We start from the raw sequence: 16439 nt of genomic DNA on the forward strand, positions 1-16439 counted from the left end.
TGCCATTTTGCATATGGCCGGGTTAACCCTGGAAAGACTGCTCTGGGAAACACTCTTGACATTTCAAATAGAAACAAAGCTTGAGACAGAGTTTCGGGCCATCCCTGTGAGCCCCTCCAGCATAGGCCAAAGCATCGGACTCTCATTCCCCCGTGAAGAGGGAAGCGTAAAGTGGTACAATGTGGAGGCATCTCCGGATTTTTCTTGCCTGTACTTCCGGTGGGGCTGATTTGGAAATCTGCTCTATCTCTCCTTTCTTGCCTGCAGGCTGGTGGCTCTCAGGTCATCTTTACTAACCCTCTGGAGATAGTCAAGATTCGCCTGCAGGTAGCTGGAGAGATCACCACAGGACCCAGGGTCAGTGCCCTGAATGTGCTCCGGGACCTGGGACTCTTTGGTCTGTATAAGGTGAGTAGATTCCCTTGGGTTATCTCAGTAGAGAGGTTGTAATGTACTCAATAGAAATGTGAAAAAAATGTGGAACCAGACTTCTCCCCCGCCAAATGGAAGAGGAATCTTGTCCAGCAGGGTGGTCCCTGGAGTAGAAAATCAAACAAAAAGGAAAAACCAGGACACTTCTATTAGAGGCATTGGGATATACAAACACGCTCTCCTGTTGTCATCTTCAGGCATTTATGAAGCTGCCAGCAGGGAGGCCAGCCCTGCAGACCAGCTGGCTGCAGGCTCACAGCCTTTTATTTGACGGTGGGTTTGGGAAGTTTCTTTGGTGTTCTTTTTGGGCTGGTTTAGGACTTCAAAATAGTCTTAGGTTTATTTTGAGTCTGAGTTATCTCTATTGTTATCTTCCCAGTAGGAGCTTCTCTTTGTCTTAATAATTTGACCACAGTGAAACAGTAGTAGAGTTTGGTAGGATTCAGGTCTTTAAGAAGTTAAGTGGTGGGATTTGTCAATAATGAATTCCATTTAAAAACACAAAACCAAACCAAACCAGGGTGTACTGTACTTTAGCAAAACGCCAGTCAACAGATTCCTTCCCCACAGGTGTACTTACTCCCATCATTACACATCAGATGTAATGGAGCAGAAGCTATTATTTTTCTTAAACAAGGAAGAATATTTCTTTCTATTCTTTTGCCTGGTATAAAGGGGGTATACGTAAATTTAGCTTTTATAGACAACTGTGTTTCCACAGCATCTGATTTATTTATAGATCCATCACAGTAGAAATGTGTAAATTGGCTTCTGTAGCTACAAATTGGAAATTAGAAATTCTCTAGATTAGAATCACACAGCTACAAGGCTCTTACGAGACCAGTAAACCAATGATGCCTATCCTGAGAGAGTTTTGTACATATTCCCTCCCCTCCGCCCCCAACTTCCATCCTTTTTGGAATTCCCTTTGAAAGCTGATTTTATTAAAGTTGTTTCTCTCTGTATCATCTTTCAGAGAGTCCCAGGAATTTTTTTTTTTAATGTTTGAGTTTGTCTTTTAAAAACAGAGCCATCGGGGAAACAAGTACCAAAGATGGAGTTTTTGCCTGGCTAGCTAAAGCCTGGGGAGTAGAATAGTGGGGTTGAGGAAGGTGTTCATTGCGACCTCAGTCACTGAGACAAGCTGTACCTGGCTGGATTTCTACTCCCAGGGAAATTTCCTGCTAAAATATTTTGTCTGGGTTTCCCCCGTCCTCTGCTATTTAGGACATGGTGAATGAGGAGGGAAGATTGGTGGTTTCTTTTTCCCCTTCCCTAAAATAGTCACTTTCCTTTTCCACTGCTCCTGTCCATAGCTTCTTACCTGGTACTTCAGGGACTCAAAGCTGAGGTGGGTTGAATTGGTAATTTGTTAGTTTTGGGGGCTGCTTTTGCTGGTTGCTTTGAAATCAAGCTATTAATATTGGGTTTCTAAGTCTGTTCCCATCCACACGCCCTCCCCCTGGCACTCACCAAAGCCAAACAGAACAAGCAGCCTAGAGATTTGAGCATTGAATTTTTATTAACCTTAAAATCTGAATCTATACTGGAAATGCCAGAAAATTCTTAGTTGTCAGAATACCATCATTAACCAGTTAACTAACTCTACGACTCCTGGGTCCACCAGTGTTTCTCAAACTTTGAGCCGTGTCTCTCTACTTCCCTGTGCCCGGCTGGTTCTTCCGTTTCCCTTCCACATCAGTCCCAAAGCTGTTTGAGGGACATCTCAGGCTTGTCACCCTGGATCCCTGGTGGGCATTCACACCTTGTTTACACAACTGTTTTGCACTGTTTCCTCACTGTGTGACAGGGTGCCAAAGCGTGCTTCCTCCGAGACATTCCCTTCTCTGCAATCTATTTTCCTGTTTATGCTCACTGCAAACTACTTCTGGCTGATGAAAACGGACACGTGGGAGGTATATATCTCCTTGCAGCTGGAGCCATGGCAGGTAACTACAATTTTTTTTTCAAACCAAAAGAGTCCCCGCCTCCCCCTACATTCTCTTTAAGAAGTACAGAATCTGTATGTGCTTCCCCCCTTTATTTCTGGAAAGGTTATTGTTTGTATCTGACTTAGTTTAAATATGATCGATTTTTCTCCTTTGCGAGGTGTGCTGTAATTCTGATGAGAGTTAATTACATTTGCATAATGTGGATAAACAGCTTAATGCAGCTTAGCAACTTAGAGCCAAATTAGCTCTGCCCATCTCAATTGGGCTTTCATCAGTAACGTGTTCCTTAGCCTCCTCTACCCCTGAAACCTTGGGTGCAGCCAAGCTAAGCATTAAGGTGGAAAAATTCTTCATCAAACCAGTTGCTTTGTTGTACCTCACCCTGACGCACAGGTCTAAGCATGCTCTCACTTTCTAATTCTGTATATTGGAATCAACACGATTTGGCTCAAAATCGAGTTTGCTTCAGGAAGCTGTTCCTGTTCCTTCTGCCATCGTCCTCATCAGACCAAAGTGAGCCGTACTTCCCCAGCACACACCTTGCACTCCGTTGGCATCTCTTCTCTGTCGCTTAACACTTTTTGTCTTTTATTAATGGTTGTTTGCATAAGTTTTACCCCCTGTACTGGACTGGAAGCTCCTTGAGGGCAGGGTTTTCATTCTGTTCATCCTTGCCTTCCCTACGTGGCCAACATAGTAATAATAGGAGCTCAGTAAATGTTAACGGAACGAATGAAAATCCTCATCTGGTCTAAGATACCGGATTTAAGCACAGAAGAGATTCCATCTGAAAGAGGAGCCCAACAAGTGCAGGAAGGTACTAAGACACTTCCTCCTGATCTCATGCTCCAGCCTTCCTCTTGAGCTGTGAGGGAGCTGACTCGGGATGGAAGGGGAGGACCAGGCGTCCTTTGTTGCACCAGCCCTCGGATGTGACAGAAGAAGGAAAGGGCACATGTTTGCTCCCCGTTACAGCTGGTCAGGGAGAGAAACGGGCAAGGTGAATGAGCACAAACCCAGGGCTGTCCCCAGGTGCTTAGGGTGGCTCTTACCACTTGGCTCCTGGCACTGCTGTGTGGCTCACTGGGCACCTTCTCCTCTGGTTTGCTGGCTAAGCACAGCAGGATAGCCCGAGCACTCCCTGGAGTGTGGTGTGTGGCAGGAGCCCTTGCTTCCAGGGATGTCGGGTGGGCATGTTACTCTTCTCATCCACAATGATAGGGAATGACTTGTGATGATCAAGAAACTCTCCCAGGGAGCCTTGAGCCCTTATTTGGGACAGTCACTTGCAGTTATAATTTGAAAGCCAGTAAAGCTGCCTGCTCAGTCTTGGCACCGAGTGTTCATCCAGTTCCTTTCGGGCGTTCACCAAAGCCTCCCCATTTAAGTGAGGGCCAGCAAATCTTCCCCCCAGTCTTTTCTCTCTGCTGTCCAGGCAGCAGCGAAGAGCAGTCTTATCATGGACAGGCGTTTTGCCAGTGGTGACGGAACCAAGTAAACATTTTCATGGAACTGTCAGCACCAGCTTCTTGCCCACAGACATTCGATGTCAGTTTTCAGAATGAGAGATGAACTGTTCTAATTTTTACCTGTAAAGCTTTGCTGGCAGGCACTGAGAACATTCAGAATTCAGAACATTCCAAAGGCGGCAGTTTACCTAGTTCTGTCTGAACAATGTAGAGGGCTCTGCGGGGGGATGGTTGCCTCGTCTCTAACAGAACCCCCCCCGCCTCGCCCCTGCCAGAGTCACGGCCCCATCTGCCTAGTGACCATTCGGTGATATTCAGGCCAAATTGAATTTCTTCCCCCTGAGGAAGATTATCTTGCTCCTTTGTTCCCTGTTTTGTTTTATAAGTGAAAGGTGTGGTTGTGAAATCCATCTCGTGTGTCCTGCTGCTGCTGAATCTTAACATGGCCCCGGGGAGCTGGGGCACAGGGGACGGATGACAAGGCCTTTTCATGATCAGTTCCCTTACGTTCCTTAACTGCCTGCCTGGCCTCCTCTGCTTTAGTTGTAATGACTTCTGTCATGCAAGCATGTCTGAAAAGGGCACAGTCAGCTCTCAAGTTAGCCCCTCAAACGGGTGAGTGGATATATGAGTGCTGATATTCACCTTGCACAGTAAGGTGACAGGAATCAGCAAAAAACACTACAGCTTGGTATCAGATATATTTAGCAGCTCATTAAATTGGCATTATCCTCATTTTTTCTATTATATATGAAAATACTGTATCTTATTTAAGAAAAGAAAGGAGGTAAAATAATTGAAACCTAAAGAACACTTGGGGATTGTCCTAGTAATATTGCTGCATTTTTTTCCTCTCACAGTTCTTCGGGATCATGCAATATAGAGTGATTTTCCTAATTCAGAAAGAAAAAAAAAGAGCTTTGCCCTGACCCCATTGAAACAGCTAATAGGCTTATAGATCCTTTTTCCATTAGCACCCAGGTATCTATTTAAGAAGCTTCTAGTTAAAGCTGCTAATTGTATTGTTAGTTTTAGCAGTATGTCTCTCCTTTGTTAAGGCACTTTGGATGAATTAAATGTGCCTTTCTCCCGAAAGGTGTGCCTGCCGCTTCTCTGGTGACCCCTGCTGATGTCATCAAGACAAGACTGCAGGTGGCCGCCCGCGCTGGCCAAACGACCTACAGTGGTGTCATCGACTGTTTCAGGAAGATACTCCGGGAAGAAGGGCCCTCTGCATTTTGGAAAGGGACCGCAGGTAGGGGCTGGGGCCATGTGGAAAGGCTGGCATTGGGGTCCTGGTCCCATTACTGGTTGTCTTTGCCGTAGTCATCCTGCTGTTAACTGCCCCAGTCTTTCTCTTTCAGCTCGAGTGTTTCGATCCTCTCCCCAGTTTGGTGTTACTTTGGTCACCTATGAACTTCTCCAGCGGTGGTTTTACATTGATTTTGGAGGCCTGTAAGTGCAGCTTTTCAACTCCCTTATAAAGAAAGCACCAAAACCCAAAACAGGTCTTTGTTCAGCCTACTAAGGCAGTTTTGGAACAGAAACTGACAGGACAGAGGATCCTGCAGGACCAACACATTTAAAACAGACAGTGGACTTGAGAAGCTTCAGTGTCGGAGGAGTAAGACCTTGGCAGGGTGACATCATACAAGTATTAAGCAGTTACCTGGGGAAAGTTTAGGGAGGCAGCAAATTAAAATGTAACGTGAATAACTGTCTTCTACGTGTAGGCAGATACTGAGCTTCATGGATTTAGCTCCTTATTTGGATTTTATTATATATGGCCTTTTCTCCAGAAGTAATATAAATTTGTATTAGTTACACTTTTGTAAACTTTCTAAGACTCAGTCAAGCCCTTTCACACCCCCAAGATTTCATTATTCACCATAATTTATTATTAGATAGGTATAGACATTCTTAGAACTGATTTACTGCAAAAAAAAAAAAAAAATTCAAAGAGAGCCTATTATGCCCATGGACAAAATCACTGGTGACATTTAGGCCAGAAATTGGGCCTTTTGAAGCTTAGTACTTGAAGCTTGTGCTGTGGACAAGAGGAATCACTTGAATTTGCTGGCGAAGGTTTTACCCAAAGGAAGCAATTACCAGCTTTTCAGCAGAAGATCAAATTCTGTATCTGAGTATTTTCCTCATAAACCTGTGAAACCCTTTCCTGCTCAGAAGCCAAGTAGGGAATTAGCTGTTGAACCAAGAAGTAGAGGGACTTAACACAAAGAAAGTAAGAACAGCAGTCTCACGATTCCAGGCTTTTCTATACTTTTACATCCTGGAAAAGTAAGAATTATATCTATTTCTCGTTAAGTAATTTTAGTAATAACCTTCGTGAGTCTATTACCTTAAAAGTTAGCTTTTAAAATTATGTCAAAATGAAAGATGTAAATTTTCTATGATTAATTTATGCTTAGTGTAAAAAAATTGGGAAAACAGAAAAAAGAGAAAATCATCCGTATTCCTACTTCCCAGAGTGGTGATGTTTGAGTGTATATTTTCTGGTCTCTTTTCTGTGGATCTATATATGTATATGAAATTGAGGCCATTTCTCTTAATCAAATATGTGAATGTGTTGCTTTCAAAGTAGCTATAAATAATGACTAATGCAGCATAAATGACAAGGAACTCATTGGACAGACACTCTTCTTTGAGGCACGTGGGTCAGATTGAAAGTGTTCAGTAGTTTTCCATCTTTATCAGTCTCGAGCCCACTAACCATTGGCTTTCCCTATCAACAGCAAACCCTCTGGCTCAGAACCAACACCTAAGTCGCGCATCGCAGACCTTCCTCCTGCCAATCCCGACCACATCGGCGGATACAGACTCGCCACAGCCACTTTTGCTGGCATTGAAAACAAGTTTGGCCTTTATCTCCCCAAATTTAAACCTCCTAGTGTTGCTGTGGCTCAGCCAAAGGTGGCGGCGGCAGCTCAGTGATGAGACAACCATCGAGTGCGGCAAAGTGGCGCCCTAGAGAGAGAGGCCTAGGAGAGCAGCCCCGTAACGCATCCAGTCAGCTGCATGGTGCTGACTGAGCTGAGGGGTCAAACTATTCTTTCTATATGACATATACATATATTTGTTTATAAACTAATCATTTGCCCAGGAAAAAAAAAAATACAACGCAGTTTGAATCTTTAGTTTTATGTGTTGAAATGTTTTCTAAGCCTTGGCATGAGTTACTGTCCTAGACTGCTTTGCACAGCTTGCACTTATAGTGACTGTACATATTGTACATCTTTGTACAGAGACATCTTGGCACCTCATCCCGACAAATCACATTTATAGAATGTAATGCAGTTCTGAGTGGCTTGAAATGTACAGAATGTTTTGAAAGTGCTTTATTAAGAATTACACGAAAATAAATGTATTAAAATTAAATTCATTCTCTTATTGGTGACTTACGGAAATAAAGCACTCACTATTGGATGTATTTAATTCCTAGCTTGTTTTCCCTTCTGGAATAAAAAGGTATTTGCTGATAAAAGGCATAATGAGACAAAGTGCTGAGACCATTGAAGAAGAGACCCTTTGGAACAGATGCATGCCAGTGGATGCCGGAGGACCAGGTTAATGACTTGTGTGTGTGCTGATATGTTTCTATTTATATTTCACGTGTGTATAGATTCTCCTCTGTTCATCAATCAAAAGGCATTTCCTAGACAGCTCCTCTCCTGCCAGTGTGCATATGGAAACAGGGATGTCTCCAGCATTACTGGCTTAGTTTTGCCTTCCTCTGACACAGCAAGGCAAGGGCCTAGCTTTCAAAAGAGTAAAGAATACTTTGGCAATTTTCATTCATATGGATATGATTCCAATCAAAAATAAAATGCACACCAAAATGTATGCATGGAGTTGGATTTTCCTTCATAAAGGTACCGATAGTACTTTTTATTTTGATTCACTACCGATTCCCAATAACTAATGATCAGGTTTCCCTCTTTCCCACTTTTATAGGAAATCATTTGATTTGGAAAGGGCTGTGGTGGAGTGAGAGGAGTGCAGAAGAAAGAGAAAAGCTCTATCTCATAATTTGGTGGAGTCTAGGCTCTTCATTATGAATCCAAATACAAACTTATTCCAAAAGTCACTCACCAAGGGTGTGATTGCTAATTTAGATCTAAACATGCATCTTGACAGCCACATCAACACTTTGCTCTGGTTGTGGTTTGATGTATAGCATCAGAATTTATTTACTTTAGCAAAGTGCTTTGGGAAAACATTATTGCTATTGCCAATGAGCCGGCATATGAGAATGTATGCAAATATTTTCAAGGGGTGAGCCTGGAGCTGGACCAAGTCACTTAATATCCTACACATGGTTCATCATGTGTAGGCCCTCCAGGAACAAAAGAATTCGCTTCGAAAGCAAGTTATTTCCAAATGTATTCAGCTGTTCTCATTGGAATGGAATAAATAGCAATACAGTTGTTTTGCTATTACCACTGGTTAAAAGTAAGCAAGTAGTCCACGGATATGTTCTTACAAAAGTTTCAGGACAAAAAAAAAAAAAATATATATATATATATAGAGAGAGAGAGAGAGAGAGAGAGGGAGAGAGAGAGAGAGATGTGAAAGTACCCTCTTTACCCTGCTTCTCCCTTTACCCTCCCTGCCCCAGAGGTAATCACTGCTAACAGGTTAGAGTATAAATTTGTGGTCTGTTTTTCATACATATATATGTATATAAATATATGTACATATTTATATTTTAAAAACAGGATTATGCTATGTATGTGTTGTTCTGTGACTTGCTTTTGTTCACTTGAAGTCTTTAAGATCTTTCCAGGTCAGTTCACAAAGATTAATTTTTAACGGCTGCATAGTATTCCAGTGTATGGGTTATGATACTTTTCACAAAAACTCCCTTATTGACATTTATTCATTTTTTCACTATTGCAAGCAATGCTGCAGTGAACAGTAAACGTCTTTGTACACGTATTTTGAGTACATGTGCTAGTATTTCATTAGGATGGATATTTCAAATTGGAATTGGTACTTCACGAGATAATGGGTTTTACATTTTTATATATATTGTCACATTGTTCTTCAAAAAGGCTTTACTAATTTACTTTCCTTCTGACAGTATATGCAGAACACCTATTTCTTTGCAACCGCAGCAAAAATGGATATTGTCAGTCTTTTACGTTTTAGGCAAATCGTGATAGGTGTTTTAGTTTTCATTTTACTAATTACTAGTGAGGTCAAATGTTTTTCCATATTTACTATCTGTGTACCTGATTACTATAGTGCGATATACAGAAAATACATGAAACATCTATGTGTATATGTATACACAGACACACACATAGATATTTTTTAAACAGTCATAAAGTGAACACCCATGTAACTACCCAGGTCAAGAAAGAGAACATTTCTAATACTTAAGAAGTTCCCCCACAGGATCCTCCCATCATAACCCCTGCTGTCGTCTTTAACACCATCCCTGCTCTTCATTTCTTTGCTTTCCTTTATAGTTTTACCACCCACGTACACATTCCTAAACACACTATTTAGTTCCTGTTTTTGAAATTTATGTGAATCCAATTATACTGTATACTTTTGCTTCCTTTTCTAAACATTATAAGATTCATCCCTATAAGTTGCTATATAAGCTATAATTTGCTTATTCCATTGTATGAATATATTACAATTTATTTTGCCATTTTACTCTGGACATCTGGGTTGTTTCCAGTTTGGGTATATTACAGACTCTGGGTATTTTGTATGTGTGTTTTCGAGTATGCATTTTTAAAAGGATATATACCTAAGAGCAGAACCACAGAGGCACAAGGTTTATAAGATTCAACTTAGCTAGATCATGCCAAACTATTTCCCAGAGATGCCCGTACTGATTTACATTCCTTCAAGAGTGTATTGGCTCTTTAAGTTTTACCAATCTGTCGAATGTATAATGTTATCTTGTGATTTTAATTAGCATTTTCCTTATATCAGATGAGGCTGACACCTTTTATATATTCATATATATTGCCACATTGTTCTTCAAAAAGACTTTACTAATTTACTTTCCACCTCATAGCATGTGAAAATGCCTATAAGTTTATTGGCTATTTGGATTTCATCTTTGGTGAGTGAAATGTGTGTTCAGGTTTTGTCCATTTTTCTTAATAATTGGCAGGGGGTTCTTTATATGTTCGGGATACTATTCCTTTATGAGTGGTGTTACAAAATCTTTTCCCAGTTTGTGACTTGTCTTTTCACAATGTTTTGATTAACATTTTAATTTTAATATGTTCAAATACATCAGTTTTCCCTTATGGGTAGCATGGTTTATATTTCACTTAAATTTTTTTTCTCTCTCCAGGTTATGAATATGGCTGATATTTTCTTCTTAAATGCTTTATTAGTTTTGCCTCTCTCACAGAAGTTTCATCCTACTTGGAACTGTCTTTGGCATGTGGTATGAGGTAATTTATTATTATTATTTTTTGCTTCTTTATATGGTTAGTCTGTTGTCCCAGCACCACTGGTTGAAAAAAACCTTCCTTTTCCTACTACTTTGAAGTGCTTTCTCTGTTATATATTAAGCATTGGTATATGCAAAGATTTATTTCTGGACTTTTAGTTTTGTTTTATTGGTCTTCTGTGCTGTATACACTCTCTTCATTACTATATCTTTTAAAAAGTTTTGATATATAGTATAGCAAGTCCTTTCAACTTGTTGTTCTTCAAGAGCTCGTGGCTCTTCTTGGTTCTTTGTTCTTCCATATCCATTTTAAAAACAGCTTGTCAGTTTCCTCCCTAAAACTAAAAAAACAAACCAAACACATTGAGATTTTGATTGGAGTTGCCATGATTCTGCAGGGCATTTGGAGAGAATTAATGTTATTATATTGGACCTTCTAATCCATGAACATATTGTATCACTTATTTAAGTCTTTTTAATGTCTTTTTTTTTTTTTTTTTTTGCGGTATGCGGGCCTCTCACTGTTGTGGCCTCTCCCGTTGCAGAGCACAGGCTCCGGATGCGCAGGCTCAGTGGCCATGGCTCACGGGCCCAGCCGCTCTGCGGCATGTGGGATCTTCCCGAACCGGGGCACGAACCCATATCCCCTGCATCGGCAGGCGGACTCGCAACCACTGCGCCACCAGGGAAACCCGATTTAAGTCTTTTTAATGTTTTTTTTTTAAACATCTTTATTGGAGTATAATTGCTTTACAATGGTGTGTTAGTTTCTGCTGTATAAGAAAGTGAATCAGCTATGCGTATATATATATCCCCATATCCCCTCCCTCTTGCACCTCCCTTCCACCCTCTCTATTCCACCTCTCTAGGTGGTCACAAAGCACCGAGCTGATCTCCCTGTGCTATGCAGCTGCTTCCCCCTACCTATCTATTTTACATTTGGTAGTGTATATATGTCAGTGCTACTCTCTCACTTTGTCCCAGCTTACCCTTTCCCCCCCCATGTCCTCAAGTCCATTCTCTACGTCTGCATCTTTATTCCTGTCCTGCCCCTAGGTTCATTAGAACCTTTCTGGTTTATTTAGATTCCATATATATGTGTTAGCATATGATACTTGTTTTTCTCTTTCTCACTTACTTTACTCTGTATGACAGACTCTAGGTCCATCCACCTCATTAAAAATAACTCAATTTCGTTTCTTTTTATGGCCGAGTAATATTCCATTGTATACATGTGCCACATCTTCTTTATCCATTCATCTGTCGATGGACACTTAGGATTCTTCCATGTCCTGGCTATTGTAAATAGTGCTGCCATGAACACTGTGGTACATCTCTCTTTTTGAATTGTGGTTTTTTCAGGGTATATGCCCAGTATTGGGATTGCTGGGTCACATGGTAGTTCTGTTTTTAGTTTTTTAAGGAACCTTCATACTGTCCTCCTTAGTGGCTGTATCAATTTACATTCCCACCAACAGTGCAAGAGGGTTTCCTTTTCTCCACACCCTCTCCAGCATTTATTGTTTGTAGATTTTTTGATGATGGCCATTCTGACTGGTGTGAGGTGATACCTCATTGTGGTTTTGATTTGCATTTCTCTAATGATTAGTGATGTTGAGCAACCTTTCATGTGTTTCTTGGCAGTCTGTATGTCTTCTTTGGAGGAATGTCTATTTAGGTCTTCTGCCCATTTTTGGATTGGGTTGTTTGTTTTTTTGATATTGAGCTGCATGAGCTGCTTGTATATTTTGGAGACCAGTCCTTTGTCAGTTGCTCGGTTTTCAAATGTTTTCTCACATTCTGAGGGTTGTCTTTTCATCTTGTTTATGGTTTCCTTTGCTGTGCAAAAGCTTTTAACTTTCATTAGGTCCCATTTGTATATTTTTGCTTTTATTTCCATTTCTCTAGGAGGTGGGTCAAAAAGGATCTTGCTGTGATGTATGTCATAGAGTGTTCTGCCTATGTTTTCCTCTAAGAGTTTTATAGTGTCTGGCCCTACATTTAGGTTTTTAATCCATTTTGAGTTTATTTTTGTATATGATGTTAGGAAGTGTTCTAATTTCATTCTTTTACATGTAGTTGTCCAGTTTTCCCAGCACCACTTACTGAAGAGGCTGTCATTTCTCCACTGTATACTCTTGCCTCCTTTACCAAAAATAAGGTGACCATATGTGTGTGGGTATATCTCTGGGCTTTCTATCCTGTTCCATTGATCTATATTTCTGTTTTTGTGCCAGTACCACACTGTCTTGATTACTGTAGCTTTGTAATATAGTCTGAAGTCAGGGAGCCTGATTCCTCCAGCTCCATCTTTCTTTCTCAAGATGGCTTTGGCTATTCGGGCTCTTTTGTGTTTCCATACAAATTGTGACATCTTCTGTGAAAAATGCCATTGGTAGCTTGATAGGGGTTGCATTGAATCTATAGATTGCTTTGGGTAGTATAGTCATTTTCACAATGTTGATTCTTCCAATCCAGGAACATGGTATATCTCTCCATCTGTTTGTATCGTCTTTAATTTCTTTCATCAGTGTCTGCATACAGGTCTTTTGTCTCCTTAGGAAGGTTTATTCCTAGGCATTTTATTCCTTTTGTTGCAGTGGTAAATGGGATTGTTTCCTTAATTTCTCTTTCAGATTTTTCATCGTTAGTGTATAGGAATGCAAGAGATTTCTGTGCATTAATTTTGTGTCCTGCTACTTTACCACATTCATTGATTAGCTCTAGTAGTTTTCTGGTAGCACCTTTAGGATTCTCTATGTGTAGTATCATGTAATCTGCAAACAGTGACAGCTTTGATTCTTCTTTTCCAATTTGGATTCCTTTTGTTTCTTTTTCTTCTCTGATGGCTGTGGCTAAAACTTCCAAAAGTATGTTGAGTAATAGTAGTGAGAGTTTGCAACCTTGTCTTGTTCCTGATCTTAGAGAAAATGATTTCAGTTTTTCACCATTGAGAATGATGTTGGCTGTGGGTTTGTCATATATGGCCTTTATAATGTTGAGGTAGGTTCCCTCTATGCCCACTTTCTGGAGAGTTTTTTTCATACATGGGTGTTGAATTTTGTCAAAAGTTTTTTCTGCATCTATTGAGATCATCATATGGTTTGTTAATATGATGTATCACATTGATTGGTTTACACTGAAGAATCCTTGCATTCCTGGGATAAACCCCACTTGATCATGGTGCATGATCCTTTTAATGTGCTGTTGGATTCTGTTTGCTAGTGTTTTGTTGAGGAGTTTTGCATGTATGTTCATCAGTGATATTGGTCTGTAGTTTTCACTTTTTGTAACATCTTTGTCCGGTTTTGGTATCAGGGTGATGGTGGCCTCGTAGAGTGAGTTTGGGAGTGTTCCTCCCTCTGCTATATTTTGGAAGAGTTTGAGAAGCATAGGTGTTAGCTCCTCTCTGATAGAATTTGCCTGTGAAGCCATCTGGTCCTGGGCTTTTGTTTGTTGGAAGATTTTTAATCATAGTTTCAATTTCATTGCTTGTGATTGGTCTGTTCATACTTTCTACTTCTTCCTGATTCAGTCTCGGAAAGTCGTACTTTTCTAAGAATTTGTCATTACTTCCAGGTTGTCCATTTTATTGGCATATAGTTGCTTGTAGTAATCTCTCATGATCCTTTGTATTTCTGCAGTGTCAGTTGTTCTCCTTTTTCATTTCTAATTCTGTTGATTTGAGACTTCTCCCTTTTTTTCTTGATGAGTCTGGCTAATGGTTTATCAATTTTGTTTACCTTCGCCAAGAACCTGCTTTTAGTTTTATTGATCTTTGCTATTGTTTCCTTCATTTCTTTTTCATTTATTTCTGATCTGATCTTTTATGATTTCTTTCCTTCTGGTAACTTTGGGGTTTTTTTGGTTCTTTCTCTAATTGCTTTAGCTGTAAGTTTAGGTTGTTTATTTGAGATTTTTCTTGTTTCTAGAGGTAGGATTGTATTGCTATAAACTTTTCTCTTAGAACTGGTTTTGCTGCATCCCATAGGTTTTGGGTCGTCGTGTTTTCATTGTCATTTGTTTCTAGGTATTTTTTGACTTCCTCTTTGATTTCTTCAGTGATCTCTTGGTTATTTAGTAGTGTATTGTTTAGCCTCTGTGTGTATGTATATTTTACAGTTTTTTTCTTGTAATAGATATCTAGTTTCATTGTGTTGTGGTCAGAAAAGATACTTGATACGATTTCAATTTTCTTAAATTTACGAGGCTTGATTTGTGACCCAAGGTATGATCTATCCTGGAGAATGTTCCATGAGCACATGAGAAGAAAGTATATTCTGTTGTTTTGGGATGGAATGTCCATAAATATCAATTAAGTCTATCTGGTCTAATGTGTCTTATTTATTGATTGATTTTTAATGAATGGGCAGCTTTTCTTTTTTTTTTTAATATAAATTTATTTATTTATTTTTGGCTGCATTGGGTCTTCGTTGCTGCGCATGGGCTTTCTCTAGTTGTGGTGAGCGGGGCTACTCTTTGTTGTGGTGCACGGGCTTCTCATTGCAGTGGCTTCTCTTGTTGCGGAGCATGGGCTCTCGGCACACGGGCTTCAGTAGTTGTGGTTCTCGGGCTCTAGAGTGCAGGCTTAGTCGTTGTGGCACATGGGCTTAATTGCTCCGTGGCATGTGGGGTCTTCTCAGACCAGGGCTTGAACCTGTGTCCCCTGCATTGGCAGGTGGATTCTTAACTACTGCACCATCAGGGAAGTCTCTAGTGTGTCTTTTAAAGCTTGTGTTTCCTTATTGATTTTCATTTTGCATGATCTGTCTTTTGGTGAAAGTGGGGTGTTAAAGTCCCCTACTATTATTGTGTTACTGTCGATTTCCCCTTTTATGGCTGTTAGCATTTGCCTTATATATTGAGGTGCTCCTGTGTTGGGTGCATAAATATTTACAATTGTTATATCTTCTTCTTGGATTGATGCCTTGATCATTATGTAGTGTCCTTCTTTGTCTCTTGTAATAGTCTTTATTTTAAAGTCTATTTTCTCTGATAGGAGAAATGCTACTCCAGCTTTCTTTTGATTTCCATTTGCATGGAATATCTTTTTCTGTCCCCTCACCACTTTCAGTCTGTATGTGTCCCTAGGTATGAAGTGGGTCTCTTGTAGACAGCAAATATATGGGTCTTGTTTTTGTATCCATTCAGCCAGTCTGTGTCTTTTGGTTGGACCATTTAATCCATTTACATTTAAGGTAATTATCGATATGTATGTTCCTATTACCATTTTCTTAATTGTTTTGGGTTTGTTATTGAAGGTCTTTTCTTTCGTGTTTCCTGCCTAGAGAAGTTCCTTTAGCATTTGTTGTAAAGCTGGTTTGGTGGTGCTGAATTCTCTTAGCTTTTGCTTGTCTGTAAAGGTTTTAATTTCTCCATCGAATCTGAATGAGATCCTTGCTGCGTAGAGTAATCTTGGTTGTAGGTTTTTCCCTTTCATCACTTTAAATATGTCCTGCCACTCTCTTCTGGCTTGCAGAGTTTCTGCTGAAAGATCAGCTGTTAACTTTATGGGGTTTCCCTTGTATGTTATTTGTTGCTTTTCCCTTGTAGCTTTTAATATTTTTTCTTTGAATTTAATTTTTGATAGTTTGATTAATATGTGTCTTGGTGTGTTTCTCCTTGGATTTATCCTGTATGGGATTCTCTGCCCTTCCTGGACTTGATTGACTACTTCCTTTCCCATGTTAGGGAAATTTTCAACTATAATCTCTTCAAATATTTTCTCAGACCCTTTCTTTTTCTGTTCTTCTTCTGGGACGCCTATAATTCAAATGTTGGTGCGTTTAATATTGTCCCAGAGGTCTCTGAGACTGTTCTCAATTCTTTTCATTCTTTTTTCTTTATTCTGCTCCTCGGCAGTTATTTCCACTGTTTTATCTTCTGGGTCACTTATCTGTTCTTCTGCCTCAGTTATTCTGCTACTGATTCCTTCTAGGGTATTTTTAATTTCATTTATTGTGTTGTTCATCACTGTTTGTTTGCTCTTTAGTTCTTCTAGGTCCTTGTTAAACGTTTCTTGTGTTTTCTCCATTTTATTTCCGAGATTTTGGATCATCTTTCCTATCACTACTCTGAATTCTTTTTCAGGTAGACTGCCTGTTTCCTCTTCATTTGTTTGGTCTGGTGGGTTTTTACCTTGCT

General features: G+C 40.0%; 1 protein-coding gene across 2 annotated transcripts in view; it reads left to right on the forward strand.

The window, feature by feature from the left end:
• SLC25A12 (solute carrier family 25 member 12) overlaps positions 1-7714 on the forward strand; it is a 90894-nt gene extending 83180 nt beyond the window's left edge. Inside the window, exons 14-18 of one of the 2 annotated variants that reach the window (XM_029224943.1) lie at positions 268-408; positions 2243-2381; positions 4950-5108; positions 5218-5308; positions 6607-7714. In XM_029224943.1, coding sequence (XP_029080776.1) covers positions 268-408; positions 2243-2381; positions 4950-5108; positions 5218-5308; positions 6607-6805 — 729 coding nt within the window. In that variant the 3' untranslated portion in view covers positions 6806-7714. The remainder of the gene's footprint in view (positions 1-267; positions 409-2242; positions 2382-4949; positions 5109-5217; positions 5309-6606) is intronic. The other variant, XM_029224944.1, reaches the window with a different exon arrangement.
• Positions 7715-16439: the final 8725 nt, after the last annotated feature.

Source organism: Monodon monoceros, unplaced genomic scaffold (assembly GCF_005190385.1).
Source record: "Monodon monoceros isolate NGI ecotype Baffin Bay Population unplaced genomic scaffold, NGI_Narwhal_1 Super_Scaffold_16, whole genome shotgun sequence".
In the NCBI taxonomy this organism is placed as follows: domain Eukaryota; kingdom Metazoa; phylum Chordata; class Mammalia; order Artiodactyla; family Monodontidae; genus Monodon; species Monodon monoceros.